A 26,797-nucleotide genomic window follows, 5' to 3' on the forward strand; every position below is an offset into this window, starting at 1 on the left:
ACCTTTCCAGTAATTTTCACACAAGGAAACAGAATATTCCTGGTTTAGATAGTCAATTACCATTTTCCAAGACACTTGTCAGCACTCTGGTTTATTTTTTTCTGATAAAATAAAGCTGATTTGCCTTTTTGATCAATGCTCTCACAAAGGGGACAGAAATTCCCCATCTTCTATATGCCTGACCGGGGCTTTGGCAGCCAGTGTGTCTTACTCCTTCTGAAGAAGAGGTAGAATAGAGCGCAAGCGGAGCAAGGCCTCTGCCACTGGGACTCATTCCCTGGTCAGAGCACTGGAGCTGCAAAGCAGCATATTTGTGCCTCCCAGCGACTAAAGCGTGCACTCTCCTGCAAGAGGGAGTAGATACACTTCAGGCTTTTTTCCTGAGGAGCCAATGTGACTCATCTCTGCAGCGTAAGCGTCACTGTTTGCTCAGAGTTGTGCACAAAGCCAGCGCCCAAGGCAGGACCAAGGAACAACCCCAAATTTAGTTCAGCAGTCAGAGCCCAAGACCAGGCCGGTATCAGTCAGTCCGAGTTTCGCTTTTTGATTTTGTGCTTTGACCGCTTGTGTACTACTAACAAGAAGTGGAGGTTTCCAAAAAGGAAACTACAGCTACCCTACCTGTTGACTCCTTTCCTGCCCCAAAAAGGACTAAACTCTCACAAAGGTGCTGTCCACTTCGTCAATCAGCTGTGAGAAAGGACTGGTCAGAAGAGACCATTACTATCTTATGCTGTGACCGGCATAATCTCCATCTGGCTCTTCCAAACTGTGGGGGGACATCTTACAGACAAGCACGAAGGCTTGATCTGAAAAACTGTCGCATAGCATGTAATTACCCTTTTTTAAAAGTGTTACTGCTGTAAGAGTACCTTGAGTGACCCATAAAGATGATAAAGAATAAAGCATATTGAATACTCTGAAATTACGATAATTCCCCCCCTTGTTTACAGTACAAAAATTTTATTTTTTTGTTAGGATAATTTAAAGTTTAAAACTGAAGTAGACATATTCATTTTACAAACAAGATATTCTTCCATAAGTAGGACCATTAAAAACAGTAAACAAAAAAAGCTATCTTTACAAAAGCTCTGTGCATAGCAACTTCATACCGTATATAACTGACAAAGCAAAAAACCAAAAAAACGACCAGCCAACCCCAAACCGACCCCAAAACTATACAGTAGGGAGAAATGAGGCCTTAATTTACAGAAGGGAGAAAACGGTCTTTAAAAACCATGCATATTGGAAGTGTGCAAAGAAACAGGGAGAGTAAGATGCTATACCAAGATAAATAATGAAATAAAACATACTCTTTCGAAGTTATGATAAAATTTGTAGTTACCTATCGCAACACTTTCATCTTTCTAGTGGCAAGAAGGAAAGCTGTTAGGGAATATTAAACAGCAATAACTAAAAGAGGACAGATTTGCTTATTACATTGAAAAAATCCTCACACATAAATTTTTACATTACTTTTCCTTTTTGTTGGGTGCTTTGCCACTGCCAAAGTCCTTCTTTCATGGTCAAGGATTTCTGATTGTATTTATTTACACACATTTTTCTTTGTAAAGCTACCAGTAAGTTCTACACTCATCTTGAGTACAATGATTTCCATGCAGGAGCAACATCCATGTTCTAAATCATTCCTATGTTTAATTTTTTTTCATTTGTTTGGCTCAAATCAAACCAGAAAAAGTCGTTTTCCACGTTTACATCAACATAGGCAGCTACGCTTGTTTCTCTTCCTGTAAGTACTTGAAGTAGCTTTCCAGGGAGGTTTTCTTTTTCATTTGGACTCATGGCTCTCCCACTTGAGCAACTGGATGGAGCTAATAAAAATAACTGCAGTGTGAAAGGAATGTTGAGCGTTTCAGAACCTTTCCTTTTTTTAGCCAGCCTGTCATTTTTTCCCCTGAATCTTCCCGAGACTTCAGTGATCTTTTTTATGTGCCTATGCTGACTAAGCAATAATAAAAGAGAGGACAATTAACACAACAGCTTTTTCCATGAAATGTTTCAATTTTTTTAATTGGGAACCTTCCTGACTGAGATTTTTGTAATGAAAAGCTTGTTAAAAAATGTGAGAGGAATTAAGGTAGCAAGCTGCTGCTCTTCAGCACGTGGTCTAGAAATTCCCATCTATCTGGAATATTTGCCGGGCATAGAATTTTGAGTCTAAGCAGAGATGACAGAATTTTAAAAGTAGCCTGTACAGAGAAGGGTGGAGGGAAAAAAAAAAAAAATCCACCATCTTTATGCTTTGGAGCTGTTTGGGGTTTTTTAGTAGGTCAAAATGGGGGAAGGTAGATAATATATCAGAAATGAGCCTGGTCCATCACGATATTTTTTTGAAATCTAGGACTCAATGTAGTATTCACTGAAATTTATGGAAGTTTTAATCCCAACTCTAATAATCCTCAATCTATTTTTTTCCTGTATGCATGCAGAATTCCAAACATGAACTCCCACCCTTAGCCTGCTGGGATAGCGGTACCTAGGAATGTACGAAATGCCTTTTTTTTTTCCCCCAGGTTTTTTTTTTTTGTTCTGAATACCAACGATCAGGTTAGACAGTGCGCCCTGGTGTGTTATCAAAGGTGAAGTACAGCAGTACACAGTTACAGCTCCAGACTTAACACCTGTGATTCCTTCCTATTTCAGAGATCGCTTGGCTTCAAGGTTGGTTGCCTCGCTGACCTCCAGCGATTGCTGCTTCCTTGATGGCATGAAGGGCATGCAAAGAACCTGCAGTGTCAATGAACTTGCAACCATAATTAGCGGTGAGTTATTTTATTTCATCTTTTCTGGAACGTAGACACTTTTAGTAATCTGACTGTAAGACTCTGACTAACTATATTCATGCTTCTTTAAAACACATTGTTCTCACCAAATCTCTCCTTAAAGTTGCTTCTAATTGCCATTTTTGCTGATGTGATAAATTGGCCTTGACTTCTAGAAGATGGTAAACCCCCTCCACCTTTTAAAAACTGAATTCAATAGCACTGAAAACGCACCTAATGAAGCCCCTACCAAAACCTCACAGCATCGTCAGGAGTAGTACAAAGCTGCTTCCCAACAAGCGTATCATCTTTGGGAATGACAGGAGTAGCCCAGTTCCGTTGTCCTGCCAGTCCCCTGGCTTCTCTGCTGTGCTGCGTTCTGGTTAAGAAACACATCCTGTAAATCTTCATGTATATTAAATACGTTTCTCTCATAAGCTGAACTGTACACTACAAAAACTGAGCTTCAAGGAGGACCCACTCTCATGCAGTCTGCACCAGAAGTAGGCTCCCAGGCAGGCAGCTTTCCTGCACTGGGCCACTTCAGGGAATGACGTTACACGTTTGCAAAATGCAGTCCTATGCCAGAAGCCCGTCCGTTAGGTGAGCGTCTATCAAGTCATACACCACACACACCACCGCGCCTCTCGGTCACTAATCTCTGCAGCTGGATTTGAACCACGGATCTAGACAGAGGCTTTCTAGTCTATTACTAACCCAAATTAGCTCCACAATGGCTCCAAATGAGCTCCAGATTACCTCAGCCATGCAAGTTGTCACAGTTGTTCACCACCCCGAGTCCAGTACTGAACTGAACATCTTCTACCATACCTAAGGATCACCAAGAACACTATTTTACTTACCCATCGGTAAACTAATGGGCAAATGGACAAGTACAGTTTCAGGGGCCATATATTAAGGGTTTATTTATTAACGTAAAGATGTTATCATAGGAACAACTATTCATGCAGCTGTGAATCGTGTGTATTTTAGTGGGGTCTAAGTAGTGTAGCTGATTTTTTTTCTCTAAAAATGGCTTTCCAACAATCAAATTCTTTTGAGTGGTCTCTGGTTTAGTCAGATAACTAGTGCTTTTTTTAATCAGACTTGTTCTCACCTTCCAATTCTAGGAGAGGAGATGCAAAGGAGAACTAAACTTTTTTTACACTAAAATGCAGAAAAATTCAAAGCAATTGATTACTTCTATGAACTTCAATATATAAATGGAAAATACTTACCATTTTTAATGACTCAGGATAAAAGTGCATAAATTATTCAAATACATATTTACCCTTTATAAATGCACCCTTAATACGAAGTATAACTGAACGTAAGGTGTTCTAACTACATGGAAAGACAGTATGTTAGAGAACCCTTTCCCTCCTAATTCATACATTGACTCTGTAAAATGAACTCAGTACCTCATGAAAAATCCGATTCGTTCAAATCCCTAAGTGCCACTCATTTGCCAGCAGGGTCTTTGAAACCTACCAGTTAATCTTAGTGCCTGAATATTTCAATTGAAACAAGAAATGGAAGGGGGAAAGATGACGAGGATGAAAATTCATACATGAATTAGTGACCTGTATACCACAACGTATGTAAAAGTTTCTGATGATTTTGTTAATCAGAAAGAATCCTATACATCCTTGCACATGAATTCAGTAAGAGGGAAGAAGTGAGGAGCAATTGCAGCAGTAATAATATATCTCAAACTTATCACTACATTTTTGCATCATTTTTCTTCATTGTACAACTGGAGGAAAAAATCCAAAAAAGGGTTTAATTTCTACCTCTACATACAATAAGTTACAAGTTTATTTATTTAAATAATTGTAAAACATCTTACATTTTTTAAAGAGGTTAAACTATAAGCAAATACACACATACACCAAAGTTCCATCATTCATGTCAGTTTGTCCTAGAAATTCTTTCATGCTGGTACCCTGTTTTGTTGAATTTTTTTCTGCATAAACTAAATCGATATCTGAAAGGCTCCATAGAAAATAGAAACTTCAACTTTTTTCCCCTACAAAGTAAAACAAATTGTATCCAAAATATCAAGCTTGAATCATTTTGCCAATTTCTTTCTCCTTTTAATATTTTACAAATCGTAGGAAGGTTTCACGTCTTTCAAGACAGACTTTGCATTTCTGATTCCGTTCTGCCAACTGCTGTTCATCCTGGCTCTTGGCTGATTCTTCATTCACAATGTTTTAGGAGTTGACGTGGTTGTGTCAGAAATATGAAACAGGTAAAAGATGCAGACTTCTATCTTGTCCAATCCATAAAAAATGTTCCTTTTTTTTCCTGGGCCTGGCTTTCCCCCAAAAAAGAGCTTGTAGTGCTATTTTTTTCTTTTTAGTGGTCCATCACAATAAGTAGTTTTGTGCTGTAAAAGAAAAATGAAAAAAAAGAGGAAAAAAGGGAAGAGGGAGAGGAGCAAAGCTGCCTCTTCCTTACATCGGGGGAACGACAAGACCAGTCATGGCTGAAAAAGAAAATTGACAAAGATGAAATTCTGGCAAATTTTTATGGAACAAAATATATTTGAGCCCTTCACCCTTCTGTGTGCAGTCATGTATTGCAGCACCGGCCTTATTTGCAGGTTAAACTAGACCTTCAGTTTCTTTTAATGTTTTTGTGCTTTAGTGAGAACTCAGATGGTGAGACTGACAGTGACCACAGACAATGGACAATGTGCTATTTCATAGTAAATTCACCAAAGCCCATTGTGGGCCTTAAATGGATAAAGGAGATAGAGAGAGGATTAATTCAAGTCTCAGTACATGAGTTTTCAGGAATGCCTAACCATTTTTGGGTGCTTATCTCCTGAGAGAAGTCCTTGGAGACGGACATTGCTCAGAACTGTCCCAAAAAATTCAGACTTCTCATGCTTTCTCAAGTTGAACACTCAAAATCATTCTTGAAAACCAGAATCGAGCAGGGTCTTCCGCGTCCCGCTCAGCCTGCTCATTTGCTTGCAGAAAGGGTTACGCTGCGAGTGAGGAAAGATGTGAAAGCAAACGGGAATTCGCCCATGCGCTGCTTACGGGACCTAGCCAGAGAATTACAAGTCCCGATTCATTGGACAATGACCAGAGCTAGGGTTTGCTAATTTAGTTTCAGTGGAAATAATGGACCAGCCTCTCTTTCTCGCTTGGTTTACCCCGTATGTCTGAATCACTGTAGTCCTACCTGGCACATTCCCAGAACACTGGGCTTATGTAAATTATTTATTAGTCACTCTCACTGCCTTTAATTGCAGCTATATTCTTCATAACTGATAACAGCAACATTTGAAGCTGCCTGGAACTGGTGCTGTTCCCAAAGGTTTTGAGGGGTAAGTTAAGTTTATACGTATTTATACAACAAATGAGTCATATTTTCAAAGGGGCCTCAGTGCAGCGCAAGGTCCTAATCCTGCAAAGATTTATGTTCACTGAAATTTGTGGGATTATTCATGTGTTTAAAGCCCTGTCCTCTGAGAATTAATTTCACCCTTATGTTCACAGTGTTTAAAAAAATGCTTAGGGCAAGATCCTCAGCTAACATGACTCTTTTATTGGAGCTGTGTTGATTTTAAACAACTGTGGATATGGTCTATGATTTAATACAATAGGAAAATAAATATTTTCATATTTTGTAACTGACTAGGGCTAGAAGTCCCTGCCAATTTTGGCAGATAGCTGAAAGAGAAAGTGAAACCGAACAGCCTGAAGTCAAATATCTTCTTTTTTTAATTGCTTAGGAATTTGCTATTATTTTTCACACAGATTTTCGAACAGGCAATTTACATAACCCTAAACGAAGTAGGTAAATATTTGTATGCCTGTTTTTGGGGCGGGGGGGTGTGTGTGCATTAGAAGAAGAGAGATTTTCTGATAACACTAAGGAGGCTGCTCCTTTCCTTCTCCTCACCCCCAAAACAAAAAAATGATCCTAACAGTAGTGTCCCAGCCTGACCCTGGAGAGCCTTCTCCCTCTGTATTAACCACATGCCTGCCTTTCTGTCCTCTAGAAAAGAAAACTTGATTTAAGTCTTGGATTGATGCCCTCCTCCAGATTCTGCTGGGCTGGTAGAAGAGGTAAGTGCGTGCCCTCAGCTGCTCGCCGCCATCCCACAGGTATCCCGATGGAGCAGTCTGCGTGAGCACTTCCTAATCTGCTTCAGGCAAAATCATCCAGGTTAGCTCAAAGAATTTAAATTGTTTGTCTAAGGTAACCTGGCTGGGTCTTTTGCCTGAAGCAAATAAAGGAGCGCTTGCACAGACAGTGCCTGGCCGGTCCGTACCTGTGGTAATCTTTTCTCCCGGCACAGCCAGAGTCAGGCTCTGTCTGTGACTGTTTAGATTGTCTGTGCAGAGAGGCAGCAGACCCTGGTATAGCTAGCATGGTTTAATTTGAGACATGCAGGGTCTGTTGCTAGTGTAGTTTAAACTCCGTTCCCAAGGGGGATAGGCCATATTGGTATAAATGCTTTTTCTGATACTATTGTTATCAACATTATTTTCATTTTTTTAGTCAAGGAAAACTTCTTCCAGCAGATCAAAGCACAGACCAAGCCTGAGTTTCTGCCATGTCTCTTCAAAAATATTTTAAGAATACTTGTAGATGCAGCATTTTGGAAAGTTCCTTAAATTGAAGGGGAAGTACATTTTTACTGTATAATTAAAGATCCTGTGTTATCCAGCAGTCCTGGACTCAAACCAGTGACGGCAACAGCAAAACTGCCATCTGCAATCAGGAGGAGTACGTTATTAGCCCGGGGTTCTGGTGATCCCTCTTTTGCCTCCTTTCCTTTCCGCCTGAGCAAGTAGCAAGTCCCTGCTTTCCTCTCCTTACTTTCGTCCCCCCCAGCCCAAGTCTGTTTTGTCATTCCAGGTTGTAAGTGCGTGCTCCAGAGCAGAGATACGCCTCAGAAGTTGTTAGGATGGAACCTGCCAGTGGACAAATTCAGGTAAAACTATAATATAACATAGAAAGGACAAGCAAAGCCTACTTGTTTCATGGGCGTTTCATCCTACTGTTGCAACTTCACCTCCTTCTGCAACAAAGACCAAGCAGCTTGAGGAATATTGGCTGGAATTCTCACCTGTTTTTCCACAGCTCATCTGAACGGCTTTGCTCTGTGGTTCCCTCTCTTTTTGCATACCCTCAGCTGTCCATTTCCACCCCACCTCCACTCCCCTCTGGGGCTGCACTGTCAAAAGCCTATTCCCAGCCTGTATCGCTTTTTATTGAATGTTTGTGAGGTTTGGATTAAGGTCTTACACTGCTAGCAAAGCTGTAATTATTTTTGCCTGTATTACTATATATTGAATCGATGTAACTTTTCAATAAAGGTGGTTCAATGCAGGACACTCCCTGATGAGTTGGGAATATAGAAACCACAGTCATTATCCCAGAGGGTCTTTTTTTTTTCTTGGAGGGAAATGGAAAAAGAATTAGAGATGAGCCTTATTGTATTAACCTTGACAGCTTGCAATTATCAACTGAAACACTTGATTAAAATTGTCACAAGGTTGGAGAATTTTTTTATAAATAAATAATCAAACATGGATAGTACCCAGATGCTATGGTGATAGGCACCTTTAATGGGTGTAATTAATAATGATCATAAGCCTAGCATATACAAGTGGCCCCTGAACACGCTGTCTTGCTTTGTAGTGGAAAAGAACTCTGCAATTCAAACAGCCGTTTGGTAAGAACTGGAAAGGGGCTTAGTGCTGTATACATGCACACGCGTGCACACGCACTGATCTAGTTCTTCAGCTATCACAGGTGCTGTGTTGGTGTCTAAATTATGACCTGTTTTACAAACGATGCTTTCTAGGGAAGATGAGTGTTGAGCACTTTCAGTCATGGTCATGTAAAACATCTTGCTCTCTTATTTGGTTTTCCTCTTTTGCCACTAAGTTTCCAGCAAACTCCAGTCTTACAGTTCTACAGCTCTTCGAAGAGGTGAACGAAGTGCTCCAGTGGTGCTACTCTGAGCATCTTAAATGCATGTTCCTACCCTGCAATGCCAGAAACAAACACCTCCGTGCATGAGCTGTCCTGTATATAAAGGTAGGTTTGCACATTGCAAGCCACCGAGCTGTTGGTAGCAGCGCTAGCTTCTGTGTAATTTGGTCTAATAAAAGGTGCAACTTCTACCTGCAGGCTTCACCTTATTGATATCTCTGACTCCCAGCATGGCTACCACTAGAAAATGTGCAGTTTTACTTTCAATATTAAGACCACAGAGATGTTTGTAAAACAATGCACCCATTTATTATTATGGAACTAAGCAACTGAAAATGAGAGAGAAAAGAAAGGATTTTCAGAGGAAAACACAGCTGGCTTTCATTTAGCAGAAAACATCAGTGGCTTGGATGAAGGGCACCGTCATCCTTTATGCTAAAATGTAAGTGAACTAAATTACAGCTGCTCTGAAGAACCTGTGAAGCACGGTTCCAACTAAGACACTAAAAAGTAGCCAAAAGTTTCACGTTTTTCCTAAAGAATTTCTTTTTATTTTTTCCTCCGTAGGAAATTAACGCCTTTTTTTTGCAGAAATCCTTCTGTATTTGGACGGAAGATTTTCATTCATCCATTCATGATCATCTAGCCACAGACAGGTAAGACACTTATAAATAAGCAGTGTTTTTGTCTCTTTTAGATGATAAGCAGGTTAAACCATATTTTATGTAACATGTTTTCAAAAAATCTAGACAAAACCTTTGACAGCCAAGAGACAGAGAAGTTAACTCGGCCTCATCTATTGAGTTGCATTGATGTAGTTACTATCTCACCATGGTGTTAAGCTGTATATGCACAAAAGGCTGCCTGAACAATTATTTTGATTTAGTTCAAGTTAATTAGGAACACCCTTAAAATCAAAATATGTGTTTGCAAAGTCATATATGCATTAGCTTAATTATTAAAGAGCACAGGAATGTATGGCCACTCTGCAGTTATGTATTTTTCCAATTATACTAGAAAATGGCTAAGTTTTTACCCGCAAAGGAGAAGTCAGTATTGAATCTCTTACCCAATATCCTCTTTTTTGTGTGTGACACGTAACAGTCTTGAATATTTTCTGCCATTAAAAAAGGCAGATTTTTGTTTTCTGCCATTAAAAATGGAGCTCTTGTCTAGCCAAGTAAGTCTGTGACATATGATAAGCCACTAAAATTAACATCCCATCAAATGAAAGGTAAGTAAATAATAGTAACAGGAGATAGTTTTGTTTAGTTAAGTGTTAGCAAGAAGTTCTAAATATCTCTTAAGGTTTTCTTTATTTTAAAGCAGTCTGTGCCACTTACATCTCTGCCAATAAACTGGGGAGAAAAATGTACTTGATCCTTCCAATATATCAAATTTAATCAGCTGACAGATACATATTTTTCATATGTATTGACATCATGTATATATTATCATTTGCAGCCTTTTGGCACACTTAAATCACTGTCTAGGCTCTGGAATCATTCTGATTCAGGCCGAAGCACATTGCTGAACATTCCTAGTGTGGAAATGGCCCAGTTGTTTTTACCTGGCTAGAATCTCTGTTAAGAGTTATCTTAAAATGCTGTGTCTTAAGTGTTGACTGGAGCCAGGCTTCGACATGGAACAGCAGGTCAGGCACTGGACTGGTAACAATCAGGAACCATTGCTTTGTAAATGTGGGCCAGCCATTTCATCCGAATCCCACCCCTTACAAACTTTCCAGAGCAACTATTTTTCTCATTACCTGTGTGCGCAGCCTTTTAATGCAAGGGGACTGGAATCCCCAGTGCTGTTGACACCCCTAACTTCATCAAGACAAGATACTAATAATTAGGGTCTTCAACTCAAATACCTGTATTTCTTTAGGGAATAGTGCAGATGTCCCCTTTGCTAAATTGAGACTGTTCCTAAGGGGATCAGACTTCAGTACCTTTTGGATTGGCTAGGATCCTGATGGTTAATGGAACATCTGACCTTCTGGGGCTTGCCCGCTATTCCTTGTAACTGAGCTTGCATTTTTATGTTGAGATGTGCTGAGCTGGCCAAAGATAATCTGGGCAGTCAGCGGTCCATGCTGTTCCAGCAGTTTCCAATTTGCTTGCTTTTCCCATCAGCTGCCTTCCATCTGAGATGAGTTGATTAGGCATTTGTGTACTTATCATGCCGTGTTGCGTCACGTCACATTGTATCTTCCCAGTGCCTTTTTTAAACTGCCTTGACATGTGACATGAATGGAGCACACAATCAGCATCACCTGCTCTCAATTTGGAGAGCGTATAGAAGTGAGTGGTGTCCAGTATGGACTGCTGCTTGTTCTCTACCTATCATGTCCTGTTACAGTTTAAGAATGTATAGCAGATGGCAGGTGAAAGAGGTAAGCAAGAACACATGGCACAGGGGGTTATCTGAGGGTATTCCACATGTCTTGGCTGTGTTGTGCAGCCCAAAGCCAGTAGATATGCAAGTTTCATGCTTAGCTAGTACTTTTGAGTTACAATATATTTTCTACCAGCTGTCCTACTGTCTCCAGCAGCTTTTAAGCATCACCAAGACTTTCCTCCCAAAATACATTTTTGGAAAAAAGTTTCCAGCGGTACCGTAAAGTGCCTGGAATAACGGGAATGCTAATCTGAGGATGAAGCTTGTACAGCTCCTTCTGTTTAGACTAGGTTTAATCCAGCCTTAAACACTGCTGTGGTTAACATACGTGGAAGCTATATTCTAGATTTTCATTGCTGCTTGTAAGCACAGTGGCATGCCCTGAGGTGCTGGCAGTATTTCTAATATTCTCATTGCAACAGGATGCAGTAAGTAGGATGGAGACTGTCTCACCAGGAAACTTTTGCCTTCGAACAAAAGATGTAGCCAAAGTACATTGCAAACATTACATTAAAGCTCAAAAATTCTCCACTGGGGAGATGTTTTCCCCATATGATGGGTGGGGAAATTGAGAGGTAATGTCAAAACACTTGCCTGATGTGCTTTGGAGCATACTTACTGCTTGCTCTGTGCTTTTGCTATTCTATCTCCATCAGTATTTACTGATGCCTACGTTTGATAAATAAGCAAATAAATAAATAAATTACATTACCAGCACATCTATTCCTAGTTTATAGTACAGGGCGATGGCATAGCAGAGGAGATTAACAATCTCCCATTGCTGCAGCACGGTAAGTCCATTCAAGAAGCCTCTTTGGGACCCTCCTGTTGACTTTCTGGCCACATCTGTCTGTCAGCACTGTGGGAACGTTAATTTGGATATCAGGCTGTGTGTATCTGGATCCTTTCCAAAGCATGTGCTCCCCAGCTTGCATCAATTTAAATATTTCAGTTGGAAAGAAGAATTTGCATCTATGACTGAAATAGTTAAATAGTTACAAAGACCTGGCGTAACAAACCTTGGGCAGACGTGTTCGACTCTGCGAAGCAACTACTACCTTTGCTGTGAGTCACATCTGTTGTTGCTTGTTGTCGCAGTCTGACTGACAAGTCGCGTTGTACTAGGTACTGTATCTGCTGCAAACTTATTTAAATAACAGTTGTAGCATATTACTATATTTATGTATCAGGGTGTTGAGGTACAAGGAGATATCCCACAAAGAAAGGGATATGGTTAATAACTTTTGTATCAGCCTATCCATGCCCAAGTCTCTGCATCTCTATATGCATAAGCCATTTCAGTAAGTAGTCACAACCTTAACTGACAGATTAATCCTGAACACCTCAGGAGTGGACTTCTGTCAGTAAAAATGCATGGATGTGAGGACTGGGTTTTTAGCTTTGAGATTTTATGTTATACTTAATATTAAAGTTCCATTTTTAGAATCTCTTCTTGATTACTAATTTATAGATTGGATAAAATACATTGTAAACACTAAATGGCATGAATGGCACCAAATGGTCTCTAGGACTTTACCTGTTTACAAAAGGGTTAAAAAAAGATGTAAACTCTTGCTAAGCAGAGTCTTGAGCAGACAGGACAGACACGGTAGGTTAAGGAGAAGTATTAACTTAAATAAAAAGTCAGGGTTTTTTAAATCTGTCCTTTTTCTGTCTGCCAGAAACAATCTGAGTGCTTTTCTCACTGAACTAATTTGTGGCTAGCACTACCTTAGGTACCTTCTTAACGATTAGGCCTTCTCAACATAGCAGTTAGACAAGTTTAACTTTAAAGCAGACTTCAGTCTGTTCTGAATGTACTGATTTGTCTTTAGATTATCGCACTGTCCAACTGGCTTAAGCTAAACAAGCAAACTATTCCTAAGTTGATAGACCTTCCTAGTTAAATGTTTAACTAAATCAGTTTAAAATTACGTTACCTTGGAACAGTTCCCTAAAACAGCTAAACCCTCTCATTTTTTACAAAAATGCAATGAAATCAATACATCCCTTCATCAGCCGATACAAAGAACCCCACCCCCCAAAAAAAACAAAAGAAGGAAAATGTTAACTGCAGACCAGATAGTGATGATGACTCTTTAGACACCATGATCATACAAAACATTAACAAAGATAAACCCATTTCTAAACAGTTTAGATAGATAAATAGCTACAACTGTTGGGCCAACAAAACTTTCTATACCTATAGTTTAAAAAATTGCTTCAAATCCTTCTTTTCATCTTCTTTAAACAGAGTGGAAAAGAAGTTATATTCCCTGTCAACATGACACCTGTGCATTTACATGGGTAGATCAATCTCTTTCATTAATGGGGAGAAGATGATCTTAGAGAAGCACAGAGTTTCATGTAATTGGGGCAGGGGAAGAAGCTGTTTCAGAATTCTTGCAATTGTTTTTGTTCAACACACTTAGAATTTCCTTATTATATAAAATAATCACAGTTTATGTAAGTCCCTGTGGCCTAGCTAAGGATTTATAACGCACCCAAATCAACAGGTGCGGTTTGTAGGGCTCATTTTAGAATTACCACTGGCTCTTGGCATGGCTGAATTCCCAGAGTTGTGTTTTCTATGGTATCTCTAGTGAAGTCTGAGGGAGCCAGATGACTTCTCAGGCCCTATAAAGGCTTTTTTTATGGACACTTGGAGCGTATTTATGTGCCGCATGCCCCCCCACAGCCTGTTAAAAGAAAGAATTTAGTACAGGTTTCCATTCTTATCTTAATACTCACATTTGTTTTGCAGATCACCTTTAAAAAGGCTGTAAATGTACTATAGGGCTCAATTCCCGGTATGAGCCTAAACCTTGCAGCAGGTTTCAAGACATTGGCTGTTATGTACAGAGCTGTGTATTAACTCTGCAGGGCAGACGTTTGTTTTACAAGTCCCTGAAGCCTAAGGAGAAGTCATTCCTCACAAAAGAGCTGGTACTGAAATGCAGCGTGGGTCACATCCTTCTTGGTATAAATGAGTGTCTGTCCTCTGTTGTTTTAAAACCAAACAGACAGAGCTTGGAGCATTGCTTTAATCCAGTTGGATTGGGTCAGATTTTCACTACTGAGTCCTGTAATATCAGTGTAATGGTATTCAGATGATTACTGTGTTTACCTAGACTAGCACGGTGTGCTTTACATGTGCAGGCTGAATGTTAATTGTACATTTCTTACCTCTAAACCCATTTCCATTGCCACTAGAGCAGGCAGGAGAAGGAGACCCTTGGGGTCTGATGACAGGAGCAAAGGCACTCTTCTGTTTGACAGCAGGAAAGACGGAAGAGGAGAATGGAAGGATGGAAGAAGTGCTGGAGGAGCCAACTGTTGGACTTGAAGACATTACTGCAAAAGAAAAAAGTGAATCCTCATCAGAAATGCAATTACAGAAGTTTGGTAAAACTGCTTAAAGTGTCTACCTTCTGATTACTCATTTTACTTCTTAAAGAAGATCTCATTCTCACATTGACTTGGCCGTTTACAGTAAGTCTAAAGTAGAGAGGTAGTTATATTAAATAGTTCAGAAAAGAGAGCGCTTAATTCTTTTAAAATGAAGGGTGAGCATATCAGAAAATGGTAAGTCACCAAGGGAGAGAGAGAGTCAATACGAACAAACAGTAGACAGTAATGGCCTGTCCACTTCCAGTCTGTGCTTTGGAAATTGGCAAGGCCGATAATCCCTGTGCCCTCCTCAGCTTTTTCAAAATGAAGATTTCCTTGGTTGGAGTTGAGGGGGGATGTTTTAAGCTGTTGCTTAGATTTTAATCTAAATTGGCTTCTTTTTAAAGAAGTATCTTGCAAGAAAAAGTCCCATTATATGTCCAATAGCTTGTTAAGCAACTGTTTGCTTACCTTCCAAGAAAAACGTCAGCTATTTCTCAGCAAAACAAGGAACAAATAACCATATTTCATGGGGGTTCAAATGAATCCCCAAGTCTCATGGAAGTATTAGTTTGAAATCAGAGTAACAATACACTGCAGACCCGGTCCTTTTCTTATTGAAATCAATGGCAAAGCTCCAGAATAGGGGAAGTATCGAAGGTACCTGAACGTCCTTTGAGTTGCATCTTAGCCTTAAATTACAGCTCAAACTGTGAGGATATTGTTTAGCAGGTTTCAGACCAGCAAGGAGCCTTCATCATCACTGCAAAGTGGGTCAGTCCATATGCAGATGATGTGAATGTAAATAAAACAGTATTTTGCAGGATACCAGGTGTTTTCTGGAAAGGCATGATCCTGACATTATCGGGAGCTATACCCTCCGTAAGCTACAGTGTAGGTAAATAATTAAATAATAAGTCAATAAGTAAATAGCTGTCTAACTGTTCATCCTCTTTTATATATATGTATTACACACACACACTCTTGCCAGAGGGAAATCAAGGCATGAAAGGAAGAGTCACTTGCTCATGGTAAAACTAGTAACTAGAAATGCAATAATACTAACTTCCAGAACTTAATTCCATCATTGTTATATTTCTGGTTATCAAGGTAATATAGTTTCACAGGACACGGACCTGTTGGAGCGAGTCCAGAGGAGGGCCATGAAGATGACCAGGGGGCTGGAGCGCCTCCCCTATGAAGACAGGCTGAGAGTTGGGGGTGTTCAGCCTGGAGAAGTCCAGGGAGACCTTATAGCAGCCTTCCAGCACCTAAAGGGGCCTACAAGAAAGCTGGGGAGGGACTTTTTACAAGGGCATGTCATGACAGAGCAAGGGGCAATGGCTTCAAACTGCAAGAGGGTAGGTTTAGATTAGAGGTAAGGAAGAAGTTCTTCACTGTGAGGGCGGTGAGGCACTGGCACAGGTTGCCCAGAGAGGTGGTGGATGCCCCCTCCCTGGAAGTGTTCAAGGCCAGGCTGGATGGGGCTTGGAGCAGCCTGGTCTAGCGGAAGGTGTCCCTGCCCATGGCAGGGGGGTTGGAACTAGGTGATCTTTAAGGTCCCTTCCAACCCAAACCATTCTATGATTCTATGAAATCAATCCACAGTTCAGCTCTCAGTTATTGTTAATGCAGTTCATACACATAACAATTATTTCAGAGTGGCTTTTACATAGGATTCAGAGCAGTCTCTATGCTAAAAGTAGTGGCTACTTGCTTAATCATCTAAAGTTGCAAATTGTACCTCATTTCTCACCGTGGCCTTTGCCACTTAGGAATCTGAATAAGGATAAAAAATGAAGGAAAAAACAAGTAAGATTCAATATTCCTCTATTCTGCTTGAAAAAGGGGAACATTTTCTAGTTCATACTAAAAAATACCAGAACACAAATCAGAACCTTTTACAAAAATCTTCACTAAATCCTGAGAACTTCTCTTGAACAACATCACTTGGTGCATTTTTTGATGTGGTAAATTAAGTTAAGCAGGAGCAAGAATCAAATATAAAAGAAGCAAGAATCATATATAAAAGAAGCAAAGCACATACATCCATAGGGGGATCCTGTTGGAGAGCCGTTAATGAATCCAGGTGAGCCTGGAACGCCCAGGTTTGACATGGGGACGTTGCTGTAGCCATTCATACTATTGCTGGAAGTGCTGTAATTGGACTGTTGAGGTGTGGAACTGGATGAGTAACCTCGGGGTGAGATGCTGCTTGTATTACGAATATAACCTAAAAGAAACCCCACATTTCAAAGCATGTCAATGGATTTGGCTTAAAACTTTCTCCTGTATCTTCCCTGCTTAAATAAATTACTTATTTAAATCCAGATTAATTAAAACATTTAAGCAAGTACCATTAAAATCAGTGGTTTTTATGCACGTGCTTTCAAGTAAAGCAATATTAAGTTTTAAAACAATGTGGGAAACTAACTTTTTGAATTGAACTGATGTATATTTTTCTAATAAGATTTGATTTGTTAGCAGTTGAAATTTGTTCTAAGACCTGGAAAAAAATTTGTGTGCTTATCTTCTTCTGAGGTAGAATTTATAATATATGTGGGATTTTCTACAATTTTAGGGGGGAGGTTATACTTTTCAAATTATTGATGAATTACAAATAAAGCGAGTACATCACTAAGGGGAAATTATAACCCATATATAGTTTGCAGCTTGACTTTGAAGATACTTTACTTGGGGGAAAGAATAAACTGGATAAGTAAAAACCATTTTTTGTCTTAAAAAAAAAAAATCACAAATATTTGAGAACCAAAATTTAGCCTCTTTTTTCCTCCAAAAAGAGACTTGAAGAACTCCATAGCTATCAGCATTAAAGTACAAGGCTATTATTACATCTGCAAAAGGTTTTTTCCACGGAAAAGCTTTCATTAGAAAGATGTGATCCAATAGCTACTTTAGAAGTGGTTACCATTTAGATATCAAGTCAGGTTACTTCTGCCCATTTATATTATGAAGTTCTAATTCAGAGCTGGTAAGACCTTATTAAAAAAACTAGCAAAATTATCTACATGATGACTTTTGACATGGCATATGTAATATTAACTTCATATGACATGGTTTTACTGCCTTGGAGTGTTAAACACAGCTATTCATGCCGTCAACCACAGATTGTACATTACTGGAATCAAGTGCTAAAAATCAAAATATTCAAGAGTCAGAAAACGCCCAAAGTTGATATTGCTCCCATGATGTATTACTGTTAATATGTAATTTTATGCGATGTTTTCCTAACAATCAATAATATATCTGGAGTAAATGTAACACATACAACATACGCAAGTTGGTAAAACTAACACTGAAGAAGAAGCCTTAAAAAAAGAAAAGAAGAAAATTCCCCACCTCTAACTGTGAGAGGTTTTTTTCAATTGCTGTCCGTGTCTTTTATGAAAACAGATATAACCAAAAAAAAAAAAAGATATTGAGGGGAACAGGGAGAGAATTCAGGGTTAAATTGGTATCAAAAAATACTCAAAAATTATTTCAGCCATAGCTAATCTGGTGACTGGTACCTGGTACAGACATAGTATCATCCAAAATGGCACCACACATCCATTTCTAATGCTGACAGTTTAAAGCCATCTTTCTGTTCACGAGCTGAGCAGGTAGAGAAGTTAAGAAACTACTGTGGAAGCAACCGTGATTCAACTTTTCGTTGTTTAAATTAACACTATACTACTTGCAAATGCTTACCTTGGTTGTTCCCCTGTGTTGACTCTGAAATGCTGACTCCTAACTGGCTGCCGTAGGAGTTAATTCCCATCATACTGCTGTGAGCGGGAGAGCTAGACAGTGCAGGGATCTGTGCGGGATTCCTTGGTACACTGTAGAGAGCTTCTGCGATGTCTGCAGCTCGTTTCAGAATGATGTCCTGCAGAATGAAAGGGACAAGTTCAGAAACGTGCTTGGAGAAATTTTCTAGTGTTTATTATTAAACCTGAACGTATACCACGCCCCTGCTGAGAGTAGTCATTCTGACCTGGTTGTTATGTGGCGTTCCATACAGTGCTTCAACTAGGTCAGCAGCTCGTTTCAAGAGCATTTCCTGGAGGATGAGCAGATGCATAAAATTGAGATTTTAACAGAAAAGGATTTCAATGCAAATAAAACCATGGGCTAGTATTTTCTGAAGTGACTAGTGTTTATGTGTGGTCGTTCTGAAAACTGGGTCCCTTAAAGAGCTGTTATTTGCCACTTATCTGAAAAACTGAACCCCTTACAGTATCTCAAACTAGACATCCAAAATCATCAGTCACTTTGGAAAGCGTTGACGTGCGTGCGATAGAAACGTCAACCGGCACCGAGTGTGTCGTGTGCCCCGTGCTCCATCTTTATCTTGGAGCTCTCCATAGTCCTGAAGCCGCTTTAAGCTCACCAGCTTCAAAAATGGAAACAATTCTCAGACATACCCAATTTATGTAGGAACTCCGTTCCCTACTGAACTTCAATATATTATTTTGCATAGCCACATAAAAATCTGATTAATCTCCACGTCCATTTATTTTTTCTCAATAATGGTAACCAAACAAAAAAAAACACTTTAGCTAGTAGCTATCTTATGTTACCTCTGGTTGTAGGAAAAAAATTACACAGTATACTATCCGAATACAATAGTCTTTCATCATGCAAAGATGCAAATATGTACTTTTGGTACTGCACTAAAATCTAGGAATATAGTCATTAATGCCACTCTCATTGTGCTAGGTGCCACATCAACACAGTGTGCGGTGTTACAGATACATAAAATCCTGAGTTGTTTCAACACATGTATACTGCAGTTGTTGCTACAGAAAAAGTTGAGTTTTAAGTGTTTTTTTATGAAGAGATTCCCTTAAGGTTAGAGCTCTGCAACAAATCCTTTATGTCTATTGTGTATCATTTAGGTTTAGAGATTTGCCAATATGGATAAATGCAAAGGACCATGAATACGAACTGGGAAGATATCTGCATTGGACTCTCATTTTAGCGGCAAAAGAAGTTCACAGACAGTGTTTGAGCTCTAACAGATAAAAATTACTGGTAGCTGTGGGTTCTACGTGATCACATCCTTGTTTGGACCTACAACTAATTGGTGAACTTATGTTCAGATGTAATTGTCATTTAAGATACAATTTTGTTTCTTTTATGAGTTAGTTAAAAGTGAAAGAATGTATTTAGTGGGCTCAGTGAAATGCTTAAAAATATTTTACCTTAGCTAGTCTTTCGGGGTCACCAGGATGTCTTGGGATGACCTTTTGCAGTCTTTGGAAACCATAATCTATGGTAGGTTCATTTAAAGCTGAAAGGAAAACAGAAAAAGCCCACCATATTATGTAAGTACATATATATGTATATCTTTGTGTGACTTCAAGTTTCATTAACTAAGAAAGATGGATTTCACAGCTGCTCCACAGAAAAGCTCTCCTTGCCTGGGTTCCAAGAAGGTGTATGTTGCCTACTGCTCAGGCGAGCCCTGATCACTGTGTGTAAGACAGGCTGAATAGTAAGCTAAGCTTTACAAGAACTTCTGCATGAGGATTCCTAATCTCTTTTCAAAGATAATACTTATTCTACCGCTAAGAAAGCTGGGACACGCGAGCTATTAATGTTGGACCGTGTTATACAGACCAGGTCCCCTGACTCCTGGTACCCTAACTCCACCCATTTAATTGTACAGATGTTTCTGCCATTATCTATATAATGAACTGCATGGTGCTCCTGGACAATCCCTCAGCGTGTCTGTAATTTGTTAAAGAATCAGTGGTATCTTTCAGCTTACAGCTAAGCCTTGAAAGAATTCTGTGTATTCATGCATATATACACATGTGCACACACCCCCTATGCCTGCTCATTCTGGTGGGCACAGCTGAACGGAATTTACATGCTCATTTTCTGCCAGTATTCCAGAAAATGCATTCAGAGGCAGCTATGTTGAAGCAAATGACAAAATTTATGTGAATGCTGCATGCTATTTGCAAAGCTTCTCACTGAAAGTATTCCAAAGGGTCACACTAGTGAGTTTGGCTTACTCAATAAGGGAACAAAAAAATCATGACTTCTGCACTTAAAACTGCTCCAGTTTCCAATGCTGACTTCTCACCATCTATCAAAGGCTGAGTGAATAATTTGAAAGATACAGCAGGGAAGCATTGTCACAAAATACTCCTTTAAGAATGAATGTGTTTACTCTGGACAAAACTGACCATGGCAGCAATATAGCAAGTTATGGTACAAATGCAAATTAGAAGGGGTCTTCAGCTATGTTCGTTATACAGTCAGAAATCAAGAGTACCATATTTGCTCATCTAATAAACAGGTTACACACACCCCCCCCCAACATTGTGCCGTCACAAACTAGGGCACAGCTATTCATTAGACACATTAACTTCTTCAATGGTGTATGGCTATTATGCATACATAGCCATTTCACTGTAATGATGTTAATCTCTAGTGGATAAACCAAGATATTTCAACGCAGATCCTCAGTTAGTAATAGCTGGTAGAGCCCTACTGGCATTGCTGATGATTTCATAAAATGTCAGACACTTTAATACTCTCTACTATGAAATCGTGGCAATAATAATCTAATTTCTGATTATTCAACATTAAACTCCAAATTAATACAGAAACCAAAAGTCAGTTCTGTAGCAGCATTCTGCATACTCATAGGATTTGACTGCCTCTAATACATTAGGATTACTAGCGTTTACTAATACAGTGACAGGTATGAATTTTTAGAATTTCCTTATCCTTCAGAATGTGCATTATAATTCAAACGACACATTCATGCTGAGAATCTTGCTAAGAATTCCATGATGCATTTAATAAGTAACATACGTAAGTCCTTTAGCAATACCCTCATTCAGTGCTAGCTTCTTCTATCCTCTTGTACCCTTTGTGGTTCTTTTAAGAAAAAAAAAAATTTTTTTTTAAATAACTGGTGACATCAGCACAGCTGAAAACACCTGATTGCAGGAGACGTTGATGGCACTTATGGCATCTTCCAAAATATACTCAGCACCTGACAGGATAACTGTCTCAGACACCAGAAGAATGAAACTATCCAGTGAGACAGACTATTATACTGATCCAGATTCTCTGTTTATCTGTGTCTGTCTTTGGTATAACAACATGAAGGTAAAAGGTCATATTCCCCACTGAGATACATTTTATATTTACTTTTTATTAAATAATTATGGCATGGCATGAAGTTTAAATATTACAGGAGATAATCAAGTGGGAATTGAGTAGAGAAAACCCAGACCTGAGAATTTAGTCTTGGCTATACTTAGAATGTCTTTGCTCTCCACTGGGAGCCATTCTGGTTTGCTTAAGGAGTTTAATAATACACATTTCAACTGCCACAGAATCTACATCCCATTTGGGAAGAGGTTTTTTTGGGGGGTGGGTTTTTTTGCCAATAATCTTGAGAATTATAGGCCAATTCTCTCAAGAGCCTATACATCATTATGTGCCATTTCTCTTCGTGATTAGTCTAATCAGTTAAGTTATATATCTTAAGCTAAGCAAAAGCAATGTAAAATATATAGGAATTCAAACATATATGTATACATAGTTCACTAAAAATAGCTAATGGGAATATACAAAATGCTAATTCAGGAAGAAGAAATTGGCTATTATTCAACAAACATTTTTCCAATGGATTGACATGGACATTTTCATTCTGATAGAGAAATAGCAGCAAATAATTTCTCAACAATGTTGAATTGTTCTAAGAAGAACTCAGCCATTTTGAATCAATGTACATATTATGTCTTTCAGCACAAAAGGTTTTCTATACAGCTTGCAACAAAATTGCCTACTACTAGTTTTACTCATTAATGAAACAAAAATATCTCTGTCACGAAATCCTGTTAAAAACCAACATCCAACATTTGTAGAAGTAAATGGTACCTTTTCAACTGAAAGGCAAGATGTAGAATCCACTAGCAAGTTTAAACAGCTTCACCACAATACGACTTCCACTGAGAAAAGAGCTACTGGATCAGTAGTGATTTATCTATGTGTTACATAGAAATATGCCAAAGTTATATCCAAATGCTTTTGGGTTCATGGATTCAGAGACCATAAAGGGGTCTGACACAGAAGCAGGCTGCTCATTATTTCCTAAAATCAGACATCTGAAATGAAACCCCCAAGAAAACTGATTCAGGTACAGCAAAATCCCTTTGGCAACTCTCAAATCCAGTGTTTCAGGCACAAGGGGTCTCTTGAATTTCCCAGAGCATAGTTTAAAAAATTGTGCATGACATGATATAATGTATGCAAAAAAAGAGCAGCCATCTAGTGAATAAACTAAATTGTCAGTTAGTCTATAAACCTCACTCTAGCATAACTGTTTTAACAACAGAATTGTTACAGTCAGCAGTAGGGAGAGATCTAAATGCCCCACAGTCTGCCCCACTTTATTTATGACAAGGCTCAAATAAATTATGGCACAGTGCTTCCTCTTTCATATTGTTCCTTACCCTCCAAAATCCATGCTTTCATTTTAAATACAAGTCTCCAGCTATTATGACTCACTGGAGTAGGAGAAAAAAAAATTCTCACACTTGAGCAACTGATGCCATGACATCTGTCTGCGTTTGCAAAACCTGAAACAACAGCTCAGTCCCATTCATCTCAATGGGGACTAACGCAGATACCCAATGATAACAGTGCTGACATTTAAAGTATTAATTATTTCACCACACATCAAAGCACATAAGACTGTTGAAGGAAGATGATGTTATGAAGATCTGCACAATTTACCATGAGTGACAGCTCATTCTGATATTGCCAGTGTACGCCTTGGGAGATGCACGCTCTCCCTCTCCGCCAATCAAAAAAGGGCCACATTCAAGGGCCTTAGCAAAGTTCTGCAGCTCATCTTTTCTTTACTCCATGAAGCAGACCAGAGGGCAACAAGTCCTCTGTGTGCAAAGTATGAATGAGAAGAAACAAAGTATGCATAGCTCTAGAAATATCCCGAACCCAGAAAACTGAGCCAGAGGGAGTGTAGTATTTGCAGTGTGATGCCTAACCTTCTTAAAGATGTTAACATAGAAAAAAAGGCACCAGTAGCCTTAAAGGCTTGAATTCCAACTTTGCACTAGTGACTACCTTCACTCAAGCCAACAGTAAAGAGATGCTTGGTATTCACCCTACAGAATAAAACATTTCCATGTTGCCAGCTACAGAAGCTTGCTTGCTATAATCATGCTAATCCTGGGCTTGGGAGGTACATACGTACTGGTCAGCCTACTCTGAGGGGTACCTTGTGGTCTAGAGTTGGAAGGATGCTGCCAGAAGTGTACTGCAGTGGTCCTGTGTTATACTTGCTGTGTTGGTAGCCGCTGTTCCAAACACCGTACTCCCAACACGGCGTTGCCTCCTACTGCACGTGTCTTTCATAGGTTAAAGCCGTAGTAGGAGCAAATGCTTTCTGTCACATCAGTTGTGTTCTGGCCAAGTGAACTCGCTCTTCCAATTTGTAGAGCTCACTGCATCCTTCTAAGTGTTGTTTCCCACAAGCAGATAACAAGACCTTCTCAAATCTACTTACAAGCTTTAGCAAACCAGTACCCTCCTATCCTTGGTACCTGGCATAGAGACTCATACAGTACAACCTGGGAGTCCAACATATCCTACAGATTATTTTATATTGCATTGCTCTGACAAGTTAACCCCTGGAGGATTTCTGCTCAGCAAGGAAAATTATGTTCAAAATCTCCCTGATATACACATTTCCAGGTTAGCATCTCTATGACAAAGTAAATGCAGAGCTGTGATCAAACTTAAGATATGAAAGCCTACGAGACATATCCTCAGCTGGCGTAAACTGATGTACGTGTTTTAAAGTCAAGGGAACTATAATGGAACTACTTACAGTGGCAGAGAATTTGAATTTGTGTAGTATTAAGAGCAGAGTATGAGGCTACTGTTAGATTAGCAGCAGAGAACAAATGTCTAATTATTCTAGGAAGAGCTGATGAAAGAAAAGTAATTCAGAACATGGAAATGTATGTGTAACCTGTATTCTCACCAGATTAAGGTACACACAGGGACTAAATGTTTAGTTGTGGTGATTTAAAAATAGACTTTTTATCTCTCACTTTAAGTATATACTTAACTACTGAAGTATGTAACTTGGTTCAGCAACTGCCATTAACACATAACAAGCCATTTCTCTATATTTTTGCTATACTCTGTAGTACACCATTAGATGTCCATAGAATCCTGTTGGCTTCACTCTTATAAAAGTTTTCCATCTGGGAACCTTATGGAAAAGTCCACACATCACATTTCGGTGATGAGAGGAATTTGATGGCTGAGTTGCAGCACCCTGAATGATAGCACTTAAGAGTGGAAACGCTGACAGAACCATAACTACAGCAATGCTAGCACAGCACACTTTGCAAGGAGCCTATTATAAATACACATTACAGGACGCATATGAGCTCCCATAACAGCTCCACTGTGGCATTTAGATTTACCCTTGAAATTTATATCTAATTTTTATATTCATCTTTTCAACAGTTTATCATTTTCTTCTTCAAACAATCTGTCTTATTGTGACTCTTTTTAAAAAAAAAAGAAAAAAGCTCAAGTATAATCAGGTCAAACATTAATATTTGATTGTATATTAAATATTGAGGGCATAGGCAGATACACACAATACTAAGATCATTGTTTTTTCTGTTTCCGTGTTTTGGAAGAGTATTGGTGTTCTGGTGATTAAAGGATATGACTAGTACCTGAGAGATCTATTTCCCTGTCTATCTTCAGCCTTCCTGTATAACCACAGGAAAGTGGCTAATCTTTCTTCGTCCTTCTGTGGCAATGTCTCGTGTATATAATGGAAGCACGTGTCTTTCTGTAACTGGTTGCCCGTGTCTGAGGCAGTGAGGCCCTGATGAACCCTCTGAGGTCTGGTTTTATATGAATAATTATTTTTGTTATACCTGTGAAGTACCTATAGCCAGCTACTCAGTATTTTTCATAAGACTTGACCCTTCGTGCTTTTCATCTGAGGTTATATCTCAGCACTTAGTAATTAAGAAGGACTTAATACAACATGACCCTGACGGTACCGGGGCTGCTAGCTGTTGCTGCTGTTACTAGTTCTGACAGAACTACATCTTCCCATGCTTTCAGTTTGCAGGATTTCACACTTTTCAGTCTCCTGGGCTTGATGTTAATGTCTCTGCATTTCTTAGGTTTTTGCCAAGTGCAAGCTGAATGTAAAGGGAAGGGTATTTAGAAGAGAAATTCTCATTTAGAGAGGCAACTACAATTCAAGAGGGAAGTGGTCTTACTTGTGTCTCCAAGCCTACTGCATTCTCTGATATGTTATCTACAAACTTTGTGGCAGCTTGGAGGAATATATTGCAATATAAAGTACTACAAGTATCAAGAAAATAATAAACTTCAATTATCACGAAAAAAAACCAGATTTTTGTTATGATGCATAGGACTACCTTACCAATAATTATAAAATCTATTGAACTTTCCTCTTCAGTATTTTATATGGTATTTGTCTGCTACACTCTACCCAACAAATAGCTGCGCTTCTGTGCTGCTACTGAGTATATTTTACAGAGTGCTATGGATACACACATGCATTCTGTGGGCAGTGGCATTTAAACAACCTGGTTTCCTGAGGCTGTCTTCTGGTAGCTTCTCTGCTGTCTAATAACATGGTTGAGCTCTTCACCCTTTCTTCAGTGGAGGATTAATTCAGATCTCTCTTACCATTTTCCATTTTCACAAAAATGTGCTGGAACTGTGCATCTTTGATGCTCCTGCCTTTCTGATAAAATCTGACAGAAATTGGTCAAGAGGTTCAAAAGTTGCTGTGGAAGTTCTGAAGAAGACTTACAGGCAGAAGGACCCTGACTGCCTGAATATGGCTTGCCTAGGTTAAAAATCAATGCATTTGTTCACAGCAGGATCACAGCAGTTTTCTGATAGCACAGCCGCGGAAAAAAAAATGCCACCATGTTATTTTCATAGCTTAGAAGTTGTTTTTACTGCTATTAGCAGCAACAACCTGGGGGAATTGATTACACAGGTGAGCCTCTACCTAATAGCTGTGTTTATCATTTTGCCTGCCATGGTAGGAGAACTGCAGGTTCTTGAATAGACAGATTAAAAAGTTGTCTGTTCTACCCTTGCTCTAACAGCTCGGCATCTTCTGTGAAATGCTGTTTTGTAACATATGGCAGTAAGCACCCACTCACTCCTCAGAGAATGCT

The 26,797-nt window shown here is 39.2% G+C and overlaps 1 protein-coding gene across 10 annotated transcripts in view; it reads right to left on the minus strand.

Moving 5' to 3' along the window:
* Positions 1-5,242: 5,242 nt before the first annotated feature.
* The window catches only part of EBF2 (EBF transcription factor 2), a 144,810-nt gene continuing 123,255 nt past the window's right edge, over positions 5,243-26,797 (minus strand). For 5 of the 10 annotated variants that reach the window (XM_050910172.1, XM_050910170.1, XM_050910171.1 and 2 more), the window contains 6 exons: positions 19,751-19,839; positions 18,541-18,606; positions 18,255-18,432; positions 16,591-16,776; positions 14,340-14,507; positions 5,243-5,274 (listed from right to left, as the gene is read on the minus strand). In XM_050910172.1, the coding sequence (XP_050766129.1) occupies positions 5,243-5,274; positions 14,340-14,507; positions 16,591-16,776; positions 18,255-18,432; positions 18,541-18,606; positions 19,751-19,839 (719 nt within the window). Of the gene's footprint in view, positions 5,275-13,783; positions 13,851-14,338; positions 14,508-16,590; positions 16,777-18,254; positions 18,433-18,540; positions 18,607-19,750; positions 19,840-26,797 lie in introns of those variants that run through there. The other 5 variants (XM_050910173.1, XM_050910174.1, XM_050910176.1 and 2 more) reach the window with 3 other exon arrangements.

Source organism: Gymnogyps californianus, chromosome 23 (genome assembly GCF_018139145.2).
Source record: "Gymnogyps californianus isolate 813 chromosome 23, ASM1813914v2, whole genome shotgun sequence".
Classification (NCBI taxonomy): Eukaryota; Metazoa; Chordata; class Aves; order Accipitriformes; family Cathartidae; genus Gymnogyps; species Gymnogyps californianus.